The sequence below is a fragment of the Aptenodytes forsteri genome, unplaced genomic scaffold (assembly GCF_000699145.1).
Source record: "Aptenodytes forsteri isolate BGI_AS27 unplaced genomic scaffold, ASM69914v1 Scaffold213, whole genome shotgun sequence".
In the NCBI taxonomy this organism is placed as follows: Eukaryota; Metazoa; Chordata; class Aves; order Sphenisciformes; family Spheniscidae; genus Aptenodytes; species Aptenodytes forsteri.
In genome coordinates, this window is record NW_008795522.1 from 70578 (window position 1) to 88529 (window position 17952).

General features: G+C 56.0%; 1 protein-coding gene across 1 annotated transcript in view; it reads right to left on the reverse strand.

Annotated features, from left to right (window-relative positions):
• Positions 1 to 740: 740 nt before the first annotated feature.
• LMOD1 (leiomodin 1) overlaps positions 741 to 17952 on the reverse strand; it is a 20833-nt gene continuing 3621 nt past the window's right edge. Inside the window, exons 2-3 of the mRNA XM_009281901.1 lie at positions 1703 to 3334; positions 741 to 767 (exon numbers count right to left, since the gene is read on the reverse strand). Coding sequence (XP_009280176.1) covers positions 741 to 767; positions 1703 to 3334 — 1659 coding nt within the window. The remainder of the gene's footprint in view (positions 768 to 1702; positions 3335 to 17952) is intronic.

Genomic DNA, 17952 nt, shown 5'->3' on the forward strand with positions numbered 1-17952 from the left:
CCCTGGGGGGCTCCGGCGGTCCCCAAGCAAGGCTCGCTGCGGGTCTGTGCGCGGTGCCCCGAGCCCCCTGCTCCAGCCCCGGCTCCACCTCCTGCCCCGTCTCCCCACCGCCTCCGTCCCCCCTCTCTCCCTGGCTGCTCCCTTCTCTGACCCCCCCGATTCCTCCCGACATCGAGCCTGCACCCCGCGAGCCGTCACCCCACTGCTGTGCCTGCGCCCCATAACTCTCCCGGCCACCCGGAGACCCCGTGGGGGGAGCAAGCCGTGACGACGATCTGGCTGTCCCCTGCCAAAAGCAAGGCTGGGAGGGTACCTCCGCTCGTCCCAGGCTGGACCACCTCGGGGGGGCCCTGCCGGTAAGCCGGGATGGAGGGTGCCAAGCCCCTTCGGCACGCGCCCAGCGGGGATTCCCGCAAGGATCGGCTCTGCAGACCCCTCCTCTATCCTCGGCATCTCCAGGCGGCCGGGCAGAGCGGGGCACGGTGCTGGCAAAAGAAAGAGCTTGAAGGCTTCACAACCGTAAAAATAATAAATACAACGTCTTCCTCCTGCACTGCATCGAACGACCGTGCCGGCCCTCCTCGGGCCCGGCCCTTCCTCCGTCCGTCCCAGAGAGATCGCTGCTCCTCGGCGTCGGTCACTGCAGGGTCCCAAAGGGCTTGTCATGGAAACAGTCACGAGAAAGGCGAGTGTCCTGGGGTCTGCCACACCGGGCTGCGGGGGGAAAGCTGTCCCGCTCCCTACTGCAGCAGCTTCGGTACCTCCACCTGCCGGAGAAGACAACCCGTTACCCGGGGGGAGCAGGAAGCAATGAAAGGGGATGCTGGAACGGGCCGGGGGCCCTATGCAGACCCGCCGTGGTGGAGCTGGGCCCCTCTCTCCATTGCTGCTGGGGATGCTCAGCGCTCCAGGGACATCTCCTCCTCTTGGCCAGGCTGGTTGTCCCCACGCTCCAGCTCGTGGGCAGCCCGGCCGGGGACACAAACCATCTGAGGCAAGTGAGATGTTTCAAGGCATCATGCTGGGACCAGCGTTGGAGACGCAGCCTCCCCGGCCACCCCGGGCTCCCTCCCACCCCCAGGGGTGTGGGCTCAGCCATGCCAACGCGGCAGCAAGAGCTCGGTGAGCTGCTGCCCGTGGGACCCGCTACCTGCATGCACGGACACCGGTCCACGTGGGTGCGTGTGAGCCTCCCTCGCTGCGGCTAAGCGCCACTCCTTTTCTGCGTGGGGAGGTCCTGGATTTCCATCCCCCGGGGTCATAGGTTAAAGCTGGCTTCTTCCTTGTGTCCCAAACCCTGGAGCCAAACCTGACTGCTGGAACGAGGTGGATCTGCCCACCCCAGGGGCTCTGCCAAGGGATGGATCTGCCCCTTTCATGCTCTCTGCCAAGGGATGGATCTTCTCCTGTTGGATGCTCTGCCAAGGGATGGATCTGCTGACCCCACCTGCTCTGCAAGGGATGGTGCAAAAGGATGGATCTGCCCACCCCGTGTGCTCAGCAAGGGGATGGATCTGCCCCCGCCATGTGCTCTGCGCAGGGGTTGGGACCACGGACGCCCCGCTCCGTACCTTGCACCAGAGAAGGACGGCCCTCACCTCTCCACCACCCAAGTGGCAACAGACGTGACCTCAGATCTCAGCCCATAGACTAACCCCGCGGGTGCTGCCTGGAGGCGACCCCACCACGGCCCTGCACTTGCCTTCTTGAGCTGTTTGAGGTTGCTGGAGCGGATGGCCGCCAGGAGCTGGTCCCGTGAGTTCTTCTCCTGAACCGGCAGCGCCCGGTCTCCCAACTTCCTCTGCGTGGCCGGCGAGAGCGAGTTCTTCAGGTTCTCGTTGATCAGCGGTGGGGCAAGCGGAGGAGGAGGTGGGGGCGGCGCGGCGGGCGCCCCCCCTTTCTTGGGAGAGCTTTTGGGGGAAGCCTTGGGGGACGGCTGCGGGGCTGGCTTGGGGGACCCCTTTGGCAGGGCTCCGGGCTTGGGCACCTCCAGGAGGTCTTTCTTCTCTCCACGCTCCTGTGCCAGTTTCTGCTCCTGGAGGCGTTTCTGCCTCTGTTTGTCCATGTTACGGCTCAGCAGGTTGGTGACTGTCATGCGTGGTCCGGCCAGCTCGAAGTGATAGCCCAGCTTCAGCAGCGTGGTGTTTTCCTTCAGGAGCTTGGCGATCTCCATCTCCGTCTTCCCCCCGCAGATGTGCCGCTGGTTGTGGAAACGCAGCTCCGTCAGTGTGTTGTTCTGCAGCAGCGCCCGGAAAATGGCCAGGATGCCCTTGCCCGTGATGTGGTTGGAGTCCAGGTTGATGCTCGTCAGCACCTTGTTGGACTTCAGCATGATGGCGATGGCGAAGGCCACGTGGTCGTCGGCACGGGTGTTGGCCAAGGCGAACAGCTTGACCACGGTGTTGAACTCCAGGGCCTCGGTGAAGCGCACCAGGGTCTCGTTGTTGATGCAGTCCGAGTTGTTCACGTTCACTTCGGTGACCTCGGCATCGTTGTTCTTCACCTTCTCGATGAGCTCATCGAAAATGCTGGAGGCTTCGTCATCCTTGGCCTGATCTGGGGAGCTGCCGGTGGTGGGCTTGGAGGGGCTGCTCTCGGCCGCTGCCTTGGCCTCCTGTTTCCCCTCCGCTGCCTTTTCTGCCTCTGGCTGGGATTTCTCCTTCTCGTCTGCCTTTGATTTTTTCAAAGCTGAACTCTTTTGCTCTTCTTTTTTATCTTTTTCTTTCTTATCTTCTCCCTTTGTGTCTTTTTCTGCCTCTTTCTTTGATCCTGAACTCTTCTCCTCCTCCTTTTTGTCCTTCCCTGTGCCCTTCTTCAATGCAGAACCCTTTTCTTCTTCCTTTTTGTCCTTCCCTGTCTCCTTCTTTGCTGCTGAGCCCTTCTCTTCTTCCTTTTTATCCTTCCATGCATCCTTCTTTAATGCTGAGCCCTTTTCTTCCCCCTTTTTATCCTTCCCTGCATCCTTCTTTAATGCTGGGCCCTTTTCTTCCCCCTTTTTTTCCTTCCCTGCATCCTTTAATGCTGAGCCCTTTTCTTCCTCCTTTTTATACTTCCCCATGTCCTTCTTCCATGCTGGGCCCTTCTCTTCCTCCTTTTTGTCCTTCCCCATCAGCTTTTTCTCCATGGCCTTGACTTTGTCGTTGATAGCCTTCTCTTTGGTCTTGGTCGCAGCCTCAGCTTTAACTTTTGGGTCCGTTTTCTGAACAATTTCTTCCTTTTTAGGGTCTTTCCCCACTTTTGTATCTCGTTTCTGGGCCAGGTCTTTGGAAGGAGCTTCCTTTCCCTTTTCTTCTTCATTCTTGGCTCCCTTATTCTTCTCGCTCGATCTGCTTTCCTAACAAGAGAAAAACACCGAGGCGTTACAGAGACAGATGCCTCCGACCTCCAGACTCGCCACCCCAGTATCATTGTCACCAACTCTGCACCTCTGTCACACAAGAGCAGCCACGGGGACCCACGGGGCAGCACCGCAGCCAGGGAAGATGCGCGGGAGGATGCAGGACAGTCCGGTCTCAGGACGGTCTTAGACTACGCCTATGAGGGATGAACTGCCCTAAACCAGGCATTTATGATAGAAACCCGGTGAGAGCATCGGGCAGGGTCCCCAGGAGGCAACGGGGAGGTGCCGTGGGGGAGCACGAGGACAGCTAGCGCTGGTCTGTGCCGTGGCAGGGGACAGACCCGCAGCCAGGACTCTTCAGGGAGGTAAGCGACCTGCTCCAAATCATGATGGTTTAGCCCTGAATACGGGTCAGAGTCTCCTCCATCTCACCTGAGTGATTTACCACCACATGTTCACACACTGCAGCCTGTGGTTGTGCTTTGGAAGAGGAAAATTTAACCCAGCCGAGGTCCCGGGTCCAGGGGAGGGTTCAGCATCCGAGTGGCCCGAATGTAGGCAGAGCCTGCAGGACCCAGGCGTGCCGAGGTCCTGCTGCAGCTCTCCAAGGCATCTCTGCTCTCCTTCTGCCTCCAGTCCCTTCCCAAAGGGCTCCAGAGGTCTGCGGGATGCCCTCCTTCACCCCCAGTGAACAGACGATAACCTAACAAGCGGCAGGATGCATCTCCCTTAGCAGACTGCGCTGTTTGACCCCTTCCTATCGTACCTCCTACGAGTTATCCTCTTTTTAATCACCTTCTGTTATCCTCTTTTTAATTACCCTTTTAACCAGGGATGGATCTAGTGCCTACACCCCTGTGAACCCCAGGTGCTTTCCCAGCTTTCCGAAATGGTTTCCAGCTGGATGCTCTGCAGCTTTGCCCGGTCTGGAGCCCAACACGCTTCCCGTGCTGGCCTGGACGCGTGTGCAAGCAGGGGAGCGTCCACAGCCGGTGACACAGGTGACACTGCTGATGAAGCAGTTGCACCCAACCCTCTGGAACGGGCCTCCTCTCAATGGAGTCCATTTTAATGGACTTAAAATGAGTTTGCATTTTTCAGCTCCCTGGAGAAAACCAAGGAAATGGGGACACGGCGTTTATTGCTCTGTAATCGCATGATGTTTTCCCAGCGCACCTTCTTCCAGTGCCCAAAGGCAGCATAGGAGGGGAGAGCTTACCCGGGGCGGTCTTGGGGAAGGATGCAGATTTTGCCGTGTGGGTTAAGCAAAGCCGTGCCACTGCAGCTGGCACCCCCTTCCCCTGCCCCTGGGATCTCCCCGTCTCCCTGTGCCCAGAAGTCATGCAGCAGTGCCCTGGACCTCCCGAGTTTCTTCTTTTATCTCCAGGCCAGCCAAGATGCCGGCTCATTCCTCAGTGGGCTGGCGAGCATCAGTGCTTTCGTTTCGTCTGCCTCCTTGTATATTCACTCTTCAAAAGCAATTTTTGCCTTTGCTTTTACGCTTATCACGATGCCACTGTTGTGTTCGCGGGACTTCGATATGCCGGAGGAGCTTAGTCTGGCTTTCGGCTCTCCAACGCTGACCTTCAGGCAGCGAGTACATCCTCCCTGCATGCAGAGGGATGCAACCCCAAGACTTGATGGCTATTTACTTACAAACTGCCTCTGGCAGCAAAGGATTTTCCTCTTTCCCTTCAGGCTTTAGGGCCATTTGATCATTTGCCCCTTGTCAGTCAAACCCCCTTTTCACGTAATTTTTGGTACTTCTCTCAAGCACCTGAGCCTCGCCCTTGGCACGGCCTGTCCTGTGCATTGCTGCTGACCACGACCAGCACCGGCAGCTCCAGGACACAACGAATGCCTCGTTGCAGTCTTCACCCATGGCCGATGGGGCTGGGAAGAGCCTCCCATCAGCACCGTTTCGACACGTTCTGCTTCTGCAATCAAAGCCTTTGATGGCGGCTCGGTGCACGCAGCCTTCCAGCCTGTTGGTTTTCTTATGGCACCGGATTCGCTTCCTCGTGTGCCTGGAGAGACGCAGGCACACGACCAAGACTTTGTTACAGCAATGCAGTAGGAGCAGGTCACCGGGGCAGGATTCACCTCCCCGAACATCAGATATGAGACACCTCCGCTCCCACCAGAGATGAGCCGATGCTGCGAACAGAGAACGGAAGACAGATGAACCCCTGACATTGGGACCACGTTTGCTGTGCAGGGGAGGATCCTACCGTAAAGTCTGGGTCTGGGTTTGGCAGTTTAAACCTCCTTCTCCCTGCTCCGCAGCCGGGGAGCATGCACCTCCTGTCCCTCGCGGCTGGCCCAGCTCTTCCTGGGTGCCTGGCTTCAGCAGCACGGCTCGGCTCTGCGTGCCAGCCGGTGCCGTGGTGTTTCTGTCCGGAGATGAGCAGAGGGTGACGTGCTGAGACACTGCTAGCTGGGAGCCCGGTTAGGTCAGGCTCAGATCTACAGCTGCGGGATTAATCTGGGCGTCCTCAGCTTGACCATAGCGATGCTGGCGACCTGACAGTGATGCTGGCTGCAGGAGGAAGAGGAAGCACCAAGGCGAGGGTGGCAGAGTGAATGTCACACTTGCTGGGGGGACTTTAGGACTTCAGGGAAAGGAGGAAGAAAGATGCCTCTGGGAGATGCAGCTGTGATGCCTTTAGGAGCTCCCAGGACCCTCCCAGGGCTAGGACAGCACCGTGGCTTCACCCAGTGCCTTGAATCCCCAAATCAGAGTCCAGAGACCCTGGTCTGCAGCCTCCTCCGGACGATGCCCTGGCTGCAGTGTCTTCCCCTGCCCAGGCCCCGGTGGTGTCCGTGCCGGGGCAGAGTGCGGGTCTGCCTTCCCAGCGCGTGGCACTGCTGGCCCTCGGGGACTGCTTTTTTGTGGAACGAACTGGCCTGGCTGTGAGCGGGGCAGCCGCGGGGACTGTTTGTACCTGGCGTATGAACAGATGCCATCTGGGACGAGAGAGCTGTGTATTTAGTTAAGAGATTTCTTGGCTCCCCTGCACGGACCTAAACAGGCGACAGAAAGGCATATGCCAGACCCCTACAGAGCCCGTCCACACAGCCCCTCGCTGCTGCAAACCCCAAAGACCAGGGATGGGGCTCCCAGAGGCGCCCCGATGCCAGCACCCCCCTGTCCCAGGGGCTGCAGGGAGCAGGCGATGCCACCTCCTCTGGCACTGACCCAGCGGCCCTTCTCGCCAAGACGTGCCCTGTTCCCAGGGCTGGGATGGTGCAAGGATGCTCAGTGACATCCTGAAGCACCTCGGTGAAGGAAGAGCCATGTCTGCTCTGGCAGGAGGCTGGGCAGGGGGTGTGTGGGGGATGAGGACTCTGCTGCCTCGCTCTGTCCCCCCACACCCATGCCCAACGGTGCCTTTCAAAGGTGTTTGGGGATGTCCCAGGTTGGAGGTTTCTTGCAGGTTCCTGTGAGAAGGGACAGTTGCACCCCCAGGGCTCTGCAGCTCTTCTGTGTCCACAGGCTGAGCACTCCTCGAGTCCGAGCCAGCAGCCTCATCTCCACACCAAGCTCTCCAAAAAGCCTTCTCCTTCCCAGCTCGAGCTCACACAACTGGATAGTGGGGAGCCCTGAGTCTCCCCTAAGCTGCCTGAGCCATCCAAGACCAAGCAGAGCAAAGGCTTTGGCCAGGAACGAGCAAATCTTGGAGAAAGGGAGGAAAACCCTGGAGAGGACCTACAACATCTCCCATGCTCAGAGAAGGCAATGGATTTCTCCAAACAGGATGAAACTAGAGCAAAATAAGATGCATAGCAAATCCCTGCTTAGCAAAGCCGCTGTAGCAAGTGCTGGGAACGTCTTGTTATCACATCATTAGTGCTGTTCTCATTAAAGCTTCCATCCACGGATGTGTTGCCACATGTCCAGGTGCTGCGGCGTGGGGCAGGTCTGCGGGAAGGAGGGGACTGGAGCCAGAGAGCAGGACATGCGAAAAGAGCTGGGGGAAGAGGAGCCAGCTCTGCCCCCGGCCAGGGGAAAAAGGGAAGGCAACGGATGTGCAGTGACCGGCTGCGGGTGTTACTGCCACCGCGGGCAGCGTTTGCAGGGTCACGTGTGTCCAGCAAATTTGGGATGCCCTGGAAGGATCCTGTCAAAGAGCTGCAAGTTCTTGCAGAAAGTGCTGGCCGGTAGCAAGAGGTAAGAGGTGTTCAAGCTGTTTCATTTAATGCAGTTGGGGCAAGAGCTGCCTTGATCGTGGCACCCCTGTCCCTGCTGGGGAAGACCCTCTGCAAGCGCCTGGCTCCATCAGCAGCAGCAGCAGCAGAAGGGGAGGAATGAGCAAAAACTTCCAGGCAAGAAATCAGATCTGTGTTTCTAAAACCAAGGGTCACTCTCACCCATCTGCCACTGCCTGCACGAGACTCTCCATCCCTTTGGGGAGACTGGGGACATCCGGGAGCAAAAACTTCCAGGCAAGAAATCAGATCTGTGTTTCTAAAACCAAGGGTCACTCTCACCCATCTGCCACTGCCTGCACGAGACTCTCCATCCCTTTGGGGAGACTGGGGACATCCCTAAAGCCAGGTCAGAAGCTGCTCTTGGCCCTGCCTGAGGCCACGCGTGTGCCCAGGAGGGAGCGTGCCTTCGTCCCCTCCTGCCTTTGCACCCATCCCCAGGCTCTCGGTGTGTCCCACCACCCCAGCTCCACTGCAGGTGCCAACCGCGGCTGGTGACACCGGCCCAAGCTCTGCTCGATGGTGAGGGTGCAGAGGTCCTCACCTCCGGGCTGGAAATGAAGCACGTTGCTCCAGCTCCTGGTGCTCGGCAGAGGAGCTGCATGGCAGGATGATGCAGAAGAAGAGAGAGAGAAATGCATCCCTCCCCCTGGTCTTGAAACCCTGGCTGTCCCCGCAGCCACCAGCGCACCTTCTCCTGCAGCCCAGGCCACCAGCCGGGCTGTCTCCATCTGCAGCGGCCAGCGCCAGCCCTGCACCCTCTCCATTGCCATCTTGAGTCCTGCCTGCTCGCTCCTCTCTGCTGCGCTGACATATTTACCTTGGATACCTAGAAACCAGTGCCGCTGCACCCCCTCCTGTGCCATTCCCTCTGCTGCGAGCACGATTATTAGGGGAATATTTTTACACAGCGTGTCAGACCTTTAAAAATAAGCCTAATGAAAACAGCCTGGTACTTGGCTGATTAATCACCAGTGTTTTGATGAACTGAAATGCCTTCCCGTTTCCTCTAAATAGACTAAAATGAGTGTTGCCATTGCTTGTTAGCATTTGTAACCCTCAAACCCACTCAGATGTTTCCTTAAAAGGCAAAGGAGACTGGGAACTTCTTGCCTGGAATCTGAGCATTCGCAGCACCGCTCCCGACGCTGAGCAAGGGATGGGGCTGGGGACGGAGCAGCCGGCCGAGCCGGGGATGGGTGGGAGCAGAGCGGAGCAGAGGGGCTGCCGAGATCTGCTGCGGGTGGTGGGGATGTGATGGTGGAGCGAGGTTCTCGCCTCCTGCCCTGAGAGCCCCACAGCTTGTTTCGGGGTAGAAAATCGCTGCTTGGGTGGTAGGTATCGATCTGGCTGCTCAGCACGGCGAATGAGAGCCGGTCACCCCGCTGTGCCCACAAGCAGGTTCCTAAGTGAAAGGGGAACCCGCTGGAGAGGAGAGGAAAGGATGGGTTATCCAGGGACTCGCAAAACCTGTACCCAAGCTGGAGGGAAGGGGCAGTTTGTGGCCTGGCTGCTGCTGTTACATCAGTCCCTGGCAGAGGGGACATATGGAAATGCATTTGTAGAAGAAATGTTTTTTCTTTGGAAGGGGCCAGCTTTCACCAGCCTGCAGTTATTTTCAGAGATATGTCCTGGGAAGAGTCCCTCATGGCCCAGATTACCCCACCACGAGCCATGAGCTTGGCTCAGCTGAAGAACAAGATGTAAGGATGGAAACCTTGGGGAGCGTGTGCTGCCGAGCAGCTCCGTGTTGGCTCCAGGGAGCTGTGCCCCATCTGGGTTCAAGGAGGGCTTGGCTGAAAGGGGGAAGGCGGAGTAGTCCAGGACGGCTCCTCCGTGAGGGTCACTGCTGGGGGCACGTGGCACGCTGCACCCCAGGAGGAAACAGGACTGTCAGCAAAAGATCTCAGGGCCAAAGCTGCACCTGCAGTTCATGTTAAAACAGCTCCAGAAATAGTGAACTCAACCTGCAGGCTTGACACTGACTCGGTCTCTAATGTCACCTGCAGCTCTGGTGGCCTCTGGAAGCCACCTGCGAGATATCATCCCACAGCTGTGAGACATCACCCCCCAGCTGATATAAGAGCATCAGGAGCACAAGAGGGGAAGCCTGAACCAGGATCAGGCCCACCCCAACCATCAGCACCGCTGGAAAATCCAGGGTTAGCTCCAACGTGGCTGATGGCTCCAGCTGCTGCTTGCTGTGGATGGCAATGGGGACACGGGCTTCACACACACCCGAGCAGAGGGGCACGGTCCTCGCCTGTGTGCAGCTATGGGGACGTCTGTGCTTGAGGAATATAAGGGGAAAACATGGAGCAAAGCGAGAGGCAAGCGTCGGCGCCTTCAGAAACTGCCCGCACGTGGAAATGGCACCTATTTAGCTAAGTCAGTTGAGCTGCATGTCCACTTGTAGGCACAAGTCTTGCGCCTACACTCTTGCAAGCACCAAGGAGTTATCACTGCTTGTAACCAAACTGCCCTACACCAGTGCATGGCCCTCCTAAACCAAGACGCAGGCGTCTGCTGAAGGACAACTGGACCAGCTGAACTTAAATTAATCCAGCAATTATTTCAGCCACACGGGGTAATTTCTGCATGTACACTGGAGCCCACTGGAGCCCATGAGTCTTCTCTTTGCGGCTCGCTGCCTCCCTCCTCTCCAGCAACGCCACCAGCAGAGCCGTTTCGGCGTGCTGGCTGCCTGGCACATGGCTTTTACCACCAACGGAGACTCTCCACTCAGAGCCGTGCTCCTTGCAAACCAACCAGAATCCCTCTAGAGATGTAGGGATGGGGGATAAAGTCCAGGCCAAGAGACTGTCCCTTTCTCCCAGCCTCTGCTGGGATAATAAACTTCTCCCACAGCCAACAGGACATTTTCCAGTTCGACTCTTGGCAGGGCATGGCTTAGGCAACAGGCACCCACCAGCAAATCCTGAGGGGCTTTTGGAGGTGGGAGAGCCGGGAAGTGGGGAAGCCCCAGGGACAAGGGGCGACCTCTGACAGACAGCTCCCTAAAAACTGTCGGTCAGCTGGGGGCTCCTAGACCAGACTGGCAAGGGAAGGAAGCTGGGTTTGGTTATCTGAAGTAGGGGGTTTAAGGCATAATTACGGATCCATAACTAACAAGCCAATCTGGTATCACTGCCTGAGGGGTTTCAGTCTGTCCTACACATGCTGCCGAGTCCTACAAAGGTCTCCAGAGCCATCATGAGACTCTGAGATCATAGAATCATAGAATAGTTTGGCTTGGAAGGGACCTCTAAAGGCCATCTAGTCCACCCCCCCTGCCATGGGCAGGGACATCTTCCACTAGATCAGGTTGCTCAGAGCCCCGTCCAGCCTGACCTGGAATGTTTCCAGGGATGGGGCATCCACCACCTCTCTGGGCAACCTGGGCCAGTGCTTCACCACCCTCAGTGTAGAAAATGTCTTCCTTATATCTAGTCTGAATCTACCCCCCTTTAGTTTAAAGCCATTGCCCCTTCTCCTGTCGCAACAGGCCCTGCTAAAAAGTCTGCCGCCATCTTTTTTATAAGCCCCCTTTAAGTACTGACAGGCTGCAATAAGGTCTCCCCAAAGCCTTCTCCTCTCTAGGCTGAACAACCCCAACTCTCTCAGCCTTTCTCCATAGCAGAGGTGTTCCATCCCCCTGATCATTTTTGTGGCCTCCTCTGGACCCGCTCCAACAGGTCCGTGTCTTTCTCATGCTGAGGGCTCCAGAGCTGGAGGCAGTGCTCCAGGGGGGGTCTCAGCAGAGCAGAGCAGAGGGGCAGAATCCCCTCCCTCGCCCTGCTGGCCACGCTGCTTTGGATGCAGCCCAGGATACAATTGGCCTTCTGGGCTGCGAGCGCACATTGCTGGCTCATGTCCAGCTTTTCACCCACCAGTGCCCCCAAGTCCTTCTCGGCAGGGCTGCTCTCCATCCCTTCATCCCCCAGCCTGTATTGATACCGGGGGTTGCCCCGACCCAGGGGCAGGACCTTGCACTTGGCCTTGTTAAACCTCATGAGGTTTAACCCACAGCTCCAACCTTGGGCATCTGCATCATCCTCTGGAGACACCTAGCTAGTACCTAGTTGCGTGGGCTCTAAAGGAGCCCCAATGCCCCCTCCGTCCTGCCCAGCTACCCCAAATCCCAGCCAGAGGCTGTGAGTGAGGCACCAGCATCCCACCACACCTCAGTGTGACCGTGGGTGAAGAGGGCTGAGGAGGTTGGGCACAAGCCACGTGAGAGCTCCCAGGGGACAGGGATGTCTCCTGAGACTGTCCCACTGCATGGAGAAGTCCCTTGAGGTGGCCCGTGGGCAAAGGCAGGTTGTTTTGCACTTGACGCTCCTGGGTATTTGGGTACCCATTGCCATTACGCTCTAGGCATGTGAGAGGGTTGCTGGAGCCAAGCTAAACCACACAAGCTGGCCAAGCTGCTCCTTTCCTCCGTTCCTTGGCCAGTTTTGAGTAACTCAGGGACAATTCAGAGCCAAGGACATTCCTGGAAAAAAAGCTGCGTCCTTGGCCGAGTCCTGAGAACTACTAAACCTGGATTGCCAGAGACTACCGGAGGAAGTGGGACCGCCAGGCTTCTGCTGACCCTGCTTGCCCAGGACAGCCGAGTCCAGGTCTATGTGACACCCACCCACTCACAAGGGGATCTGGCATTGCTCTACCTGCAGCAGTGCCAGGGCAACCCTCCTGGTCCTTAGCTAAGACCAAACATCATGGGCCGGTACCGTGAGATACCCTGCTCGCACCCCCTGTATGCCCCGCAGAGCTCTGGCCCCGACGGGCTCCCTGGTAGGACCACTCCCAGGCAGCAAAGAGTTTCTCTCTTGGCACGTTTGGATTCTTTTGGCATGAAGCAAGGGTGAAAGTACCTCATCTTCCAGCACAGGGACACACGCAGACCTAGGATGACCCCCCAGGCCGTGCTCTATGTGCTAAAGCCCAGAGCGATGTAAACAACTTCTTGCCCTGTCCCGCCTCAGCCATTACTCTGTTATTTTAACGAGGAACTCAGTTATTCCCCTTCCCTTCTGCTCAGACCTTTCTGACCCCAAATATCACTGTCTCTTTGCACTCCCCAGGCCAATGTTTTTAAAAACATCCTCCTCCTGAGATGCAGCGCTGTTCTCCAGAGACTGTCTGGCCCTGACTTTTGTCTTGCTCTGCCTTCATTGCTGAATTAAGGCCGATAACAAACATTTCAACTGGGTTTCTTTTAATAGAATAGCTCTAGCCCTTCCACAGTGACATGCAGCCATTTTCCAGAAAGCCCTTAAAGCCGCTGGATACTCAAATGGAAACTTTCGCTTCTCTAACAAAATCTGGTTTTAGAAGTCAGGGTTTTTCTCTTCCATCCGTTGTATTCCCAGCCCCTTCTCCTGGCACTGCCATGGCCGAACTGGATATCCCCAAGATGAGACCTTTTCTCTGATCGCCCCCTCTTCGGCAGAGGTTGCAAAGGGCAGTGAACATCAGCGATTCACACCACGGCCACCTCAAGGCTGGATTTTTGCCCGGCACACTTTCTGCAGGCAGCCCACGAAGAGCATTCCTCAGATTTTTAGGAACAGAAAAACTGCAATTCAGCCCTGGCGAGTCTTAAATCCTATCTCCTGTCCTCTGCATCACGGGGGGCTGGATGCTTGAGAAGCAGGACTCTGGCTCCCAGCCTCCTGGGACTACATGGAAAACATCTCCAGGCCCCTTGCTGGTGCAGGTCTCCCATGGGTCCCATCGGCCAGCCCATGGGACCGTCACAGACACCCCACGGCATCACTGGTGGCCGCGAGCACCCAGTGTGAGAGGATGAATCAAGGTCTTTGAAGCAGGTGAGATGAGCCCCAGCCCCAGGCGCCTACCTGCTAAAATCAGAGAGCTGGTTTGCTGGTCAAAACCCTTAAATAGCTTATGAGAAACAGGAGCACTGGCTCCTTGGGCTCCTGCACCACGTGGGAACTGTAGCCTAGAACACAGCACTTAATGAGATAAAGCAGGGCATGCCAGGAGTCATGATCTCTAGTTCTTAGAAATTGAAGATCTTCCCTGAAAGGAAGCAAACTGCGGCTCCCTTTCTGCTGCGGGCAGCTCTCATGGCTGTGCGGGTGCCGGTTCCCGTGCCGGGCACGTCCGCCTTCTGCCATGGAAGGCAGGACCGCTCGGAGCCCATCGGCAGCATCCGGCAGGTCTCGGCGTAAATCCCGACCCAAATATTGTGTCTCAGCCCTGGGCTACTCAACCCAACGTCAACGGGCTGCAGGCACCAGAACACCTCTGTGACCCTGGGCTGCCGCCTCTCCTGTTGCATTTCTGCAGCTCTTGTTCCTGTCTGTTTTCAACCTTGTTTGCACTGTGCTCTGGGCAGAGGAAAGGACCGGGCAGGACTCGTGTCACTTCATGGCGTGGCTGGTCCACCGCCGTTGCCGCTATCCACGCCGTGACTTCAAAACAAGTGCCCTGATACCTCCTCCCCTGCGAAGCGAGATCCCCTCGCTCCACCGTGCTGCGATTCCCACCACGGCAAAGGGTGGGCTTGAGCGACACGACCGGTTAATCCCAGCGTCCTGCTGGGAGCTGAGTCACCGAGACCGTTTTAGCACGCAAATGATGTCATAACGCTGCGAAAGAAAGTGATACGTAAAGGATCCCAGCTCTTTTCCTCCTCTGTATGTCTATTTATCAGCTCAACATAAACAGATAATAAACCTCCCTGTCTGTGGCAGCTCGGCCCATATAAGCTAAAGACTCCAAGCATTTCCATGGATTTATCTGCATCCCAGTTGTGGTTCATGTAAATATAGAACTCAACTTTTTACTCTTGGTTTTTTTCAGACTGACTAGAAATTCAGCTTTTTTTCCCCGCTTGTGCCCTTAGATGGAGCGCCTATCTCCCAGACAGAGTGTGCCTTCAGCGCGACCTACAAGTCGCTGGGAACGCTTTGTGCTGCCACTCGCCCCGGTCGCAGCAAAACAAGGTTTCTGCCACCGTTTCCCAGCGGCGTTACAAAAACACCGATTTGGCGGTGTTGGTTCCTTCTCACGCCGTTTGTTCAGAAATGCAGTTCAAACCTGGGTGCGTTGCCACCTCGCTTGCTTCAGCTGTTCTCCTCACTGCAGATCCTTCCGTTATCTGTCACGGGATCACTCCTGCTTCTCTTTTTGCCTTGGAGGTCTGTTTTATCATCTGTTGCTAGCTGACAGCTCTCGCTTCTGATGCTCGTGCTTCTCGTTACAGGGTTGGTACGTTTTCAGAAATGAAGAACGAAACATCCGAGTGCAGACAACGGCAGTTTTCATTTTTGAACGACAAAAGGTGACAAATAAAAGGGCTTTCCTGGATGGGCTGCTCTGCAGCAGGCTGGAGAGGCCACAAAGCAGAGACCATCTGTGGCCTCCTTTAAGGACCAAATAGGAACGACTCAATACCTTTGGTTTCTTTCAAAATGTGTGACTATTTTGGATCTCCCTGGCTATCGTCCATGGGAGTAATGCAAAGACCAGGGAGCCATTGTGCTGGTGGAAGGACTCACACCGTCGTCCCTTGCCCACCCCAGCGTGAGCTGGGTGCTGCTGGAGAAGCACCAGGAGAAAGGATGCCCCAGCGTCACTCACCCCTTACACCTCTTTTGGAGGCCAGGAGCTGGGCAGAACAACAGCTTGTTCTGATGAGGGAAAAGCAGGCACCCAGACTGCTAGAGACCTGCCCAGGACACGGTTAAAAGAAAGGCAAGAGCCGGGAATTGGTGAAGAATCTTGGAAGAGAGAAGGAACAGTCTTGGCATATTGACAGAACTGGCTGATAAACAGAACAGCAGAGTTTAAATACATATGTGTTAGTCACAGGCTGGTAAGATGCTTAAAGAATGATACAACCACTTCTTTTCCCTTGTTTGCAATTTCCCTTGAGTCCGTCCCAGCTATTTAAATGTGGAGCTTGTTTTTCCTCCAGATATTTTCATGAAAAGATGACAAGCTTTGAGCATTAATAAGAAATTTAAATACTAACTTGTTTTTCCGTGGTGTTGAAGAAGGGCTCATTGGTAGGGATCTCCACTTTTCACGGTGTCCCCCTCCACATATAGCCACCAGTAACTGGATTAAATACCACCCAGCAGCGAGCGCCAAGCCTACACGCACACACCCCAGCAAGTTAGAAAGGGTGGCAGGACTTTATACAAGACCTTCCCAAGGAGTTTTGTGATCCTTACCCATGGCAATAGGACCAGCTGCCCTCTGGCACCAGCATCCCTCAAACATGCTGCATTTGGATTAAGTAAACTACTTCCAAGGTCACTGCTTTTTCCCTCAGCATCAAAACCCAGCCGGGAGGAACGTTGTCGCACCACTCGCTGTCAGCTGTATGCAGCCTACAGCGAAGGGTGCTGCTTGGGGACACAAGGATGTCCCCAGGGCCAGGCAAAGCAGCCTGTGAGGATAAGGATGCATGGACCCGGCACAGGAGGGCGTCTTGTCTGCGCAGGAGTGTGTGTGGGGAGCGGGACATCCGAGAGGAAGGCGAAAGGTGTTGGAAGGCACTTGCCTGAGCCACCTCAACTTCTCCTGTGGGAAGGGTGTTCAACCTTCAGGAGACAAAAATGCAAGGACCATCGGCACTATGCACAGCCTGGCTGTGCACAGCTGTCCTGGCATCCAAAGTCTCCTATTCAGAGCCTTCTCCTCCAAGAAGCTGGTCCCTAGGCTTACATGGAAAGAGACGTCCGCCACGTGTGGAAGCATCTTGCTAAAAGAAGTGGTTTTGTGGCCCTGGAATGAATCCCCTCCATCAGTAGGATAATGCCCCCGCATGCAATTCCCATGCATTTTCCCAGCCATCCCTGCTTGAAGCAGCATGAAATCAGTGCAGCCCCGTTGGGAGGCAGGCCTGGGACCGGGACATCCAGGTGTCCCCTCTTACGGGTGAAGTTGAGGGAAGGAGGCTCCATCCGTTCCCAGGGAAGACGGCGGTGCTGGAGAAGGACAGCACAAGGAGGGGCTGCCTCTGCCACCAGGTGCTCAGTGTTTTGGAGCCACCTGGGCCCTGCAGTAAGGCCAGGTGGGAATCCAAGGAGAGCCAAGAACAGCAGCAGGTGGACTTTGTGGCATGCTTTGAAAAGGAAAACCTCCTGCTACGGATATGGCAACTGCTAAGGAGCACTCGTCCACCAAAGCACCTGGTCCCACGGCACGCATGGTTCACATGGAGCGGTGGTCCTTCCCACGGGGTAGCTCTCCTCAGCCAGGTCCCTCCCGGCAAAGGTACCCCTGAGGGGGTTTAGGAGTGACCGAATGCCAACGGGAAAGATGGAGGTATCTCCAGGGTGTGTATCATAGCGCTGTACGCATAGATACATGCTTTTTAAAGAAGATGTCACCAACAGCAGAGGAAGAACTGGGCAAAACCAGAGCAGCTCTCACAAAACCCATCTCCTCATACAGCTCAGCTGTCAGAGAAACCCATCCTGCAGAGACACCCGCATTGAGCCCCCATCCCCTGGCACAAACAGCTTTTCCTCTTCTAAAGAGAAATCCCAGGCATGATACAAAGATTCCAAGTGATAGCAAGTCAGCCGTGTTCCCAGGTAAATCATCCTTCGGTTAATGCCACTGCTTCAACTTTGCAGCATGTTTCTAACCTAGATTTCTCTGTCAGCATGTCTTTGCCCGCTACAGTAAAGAGCCACGAGCTATTAGAAATCACCTCTTAATTCATCTCCTCGTGAATATTAGTTTATTACATGGACCTACAAGAAGGCCTTGTTGAGCGCATCCGGAGAGAGGCACTGTCCCAAGCCCCACTGTTGAACTTGGGGTATACTTTTACTCGCTAGCAATACAAAATGAAGATTAATTAATGCATCACCAAGATGTGAATTTGGCTCCCCAGTGCGGAGAATTTAGGGCAAAGCTCACATCTATTTTGGGCTGTTTATAAACTGCTTCCTAGTTACCCAAGTTTGCCCTTTTCATCACTAAGAAGACGTGTTATTATGTAGTTACAATATTTCTAAATATACCCGCTCGTCCCAATATTTAGAAGGGAATGGGGGTGCCTGGAGCCAGTCCAAGAACAGAGCAAGGACTGCAAGAAGAACTGTGAGACGGGCAGAAACTGAGCTTTTCCCTTTAAAATACCCTAACTTGCACTTTGGAGAAGTTCCTGCACATCCCAGCTAACAGACAACATCCCACCAGCAACTGCACAAAGAGGGGGCAAACGAGGGTTGGAAGGAGGGAGGAGGAAAAATAGGTGGGGAGACGGGAGTGCAGCAGCTTGGGTCAGCGTGCCGCCGGCCCCGCGCGGATGCTGCCCCGTCCCCGGTCCCGGCAGGCTGCGGGGAGCTGGAGCGGCCGGAGGGCCGCGGGGGGCGCGACCCAGGCGCCTTCCAGCTTTGCAAAATGAG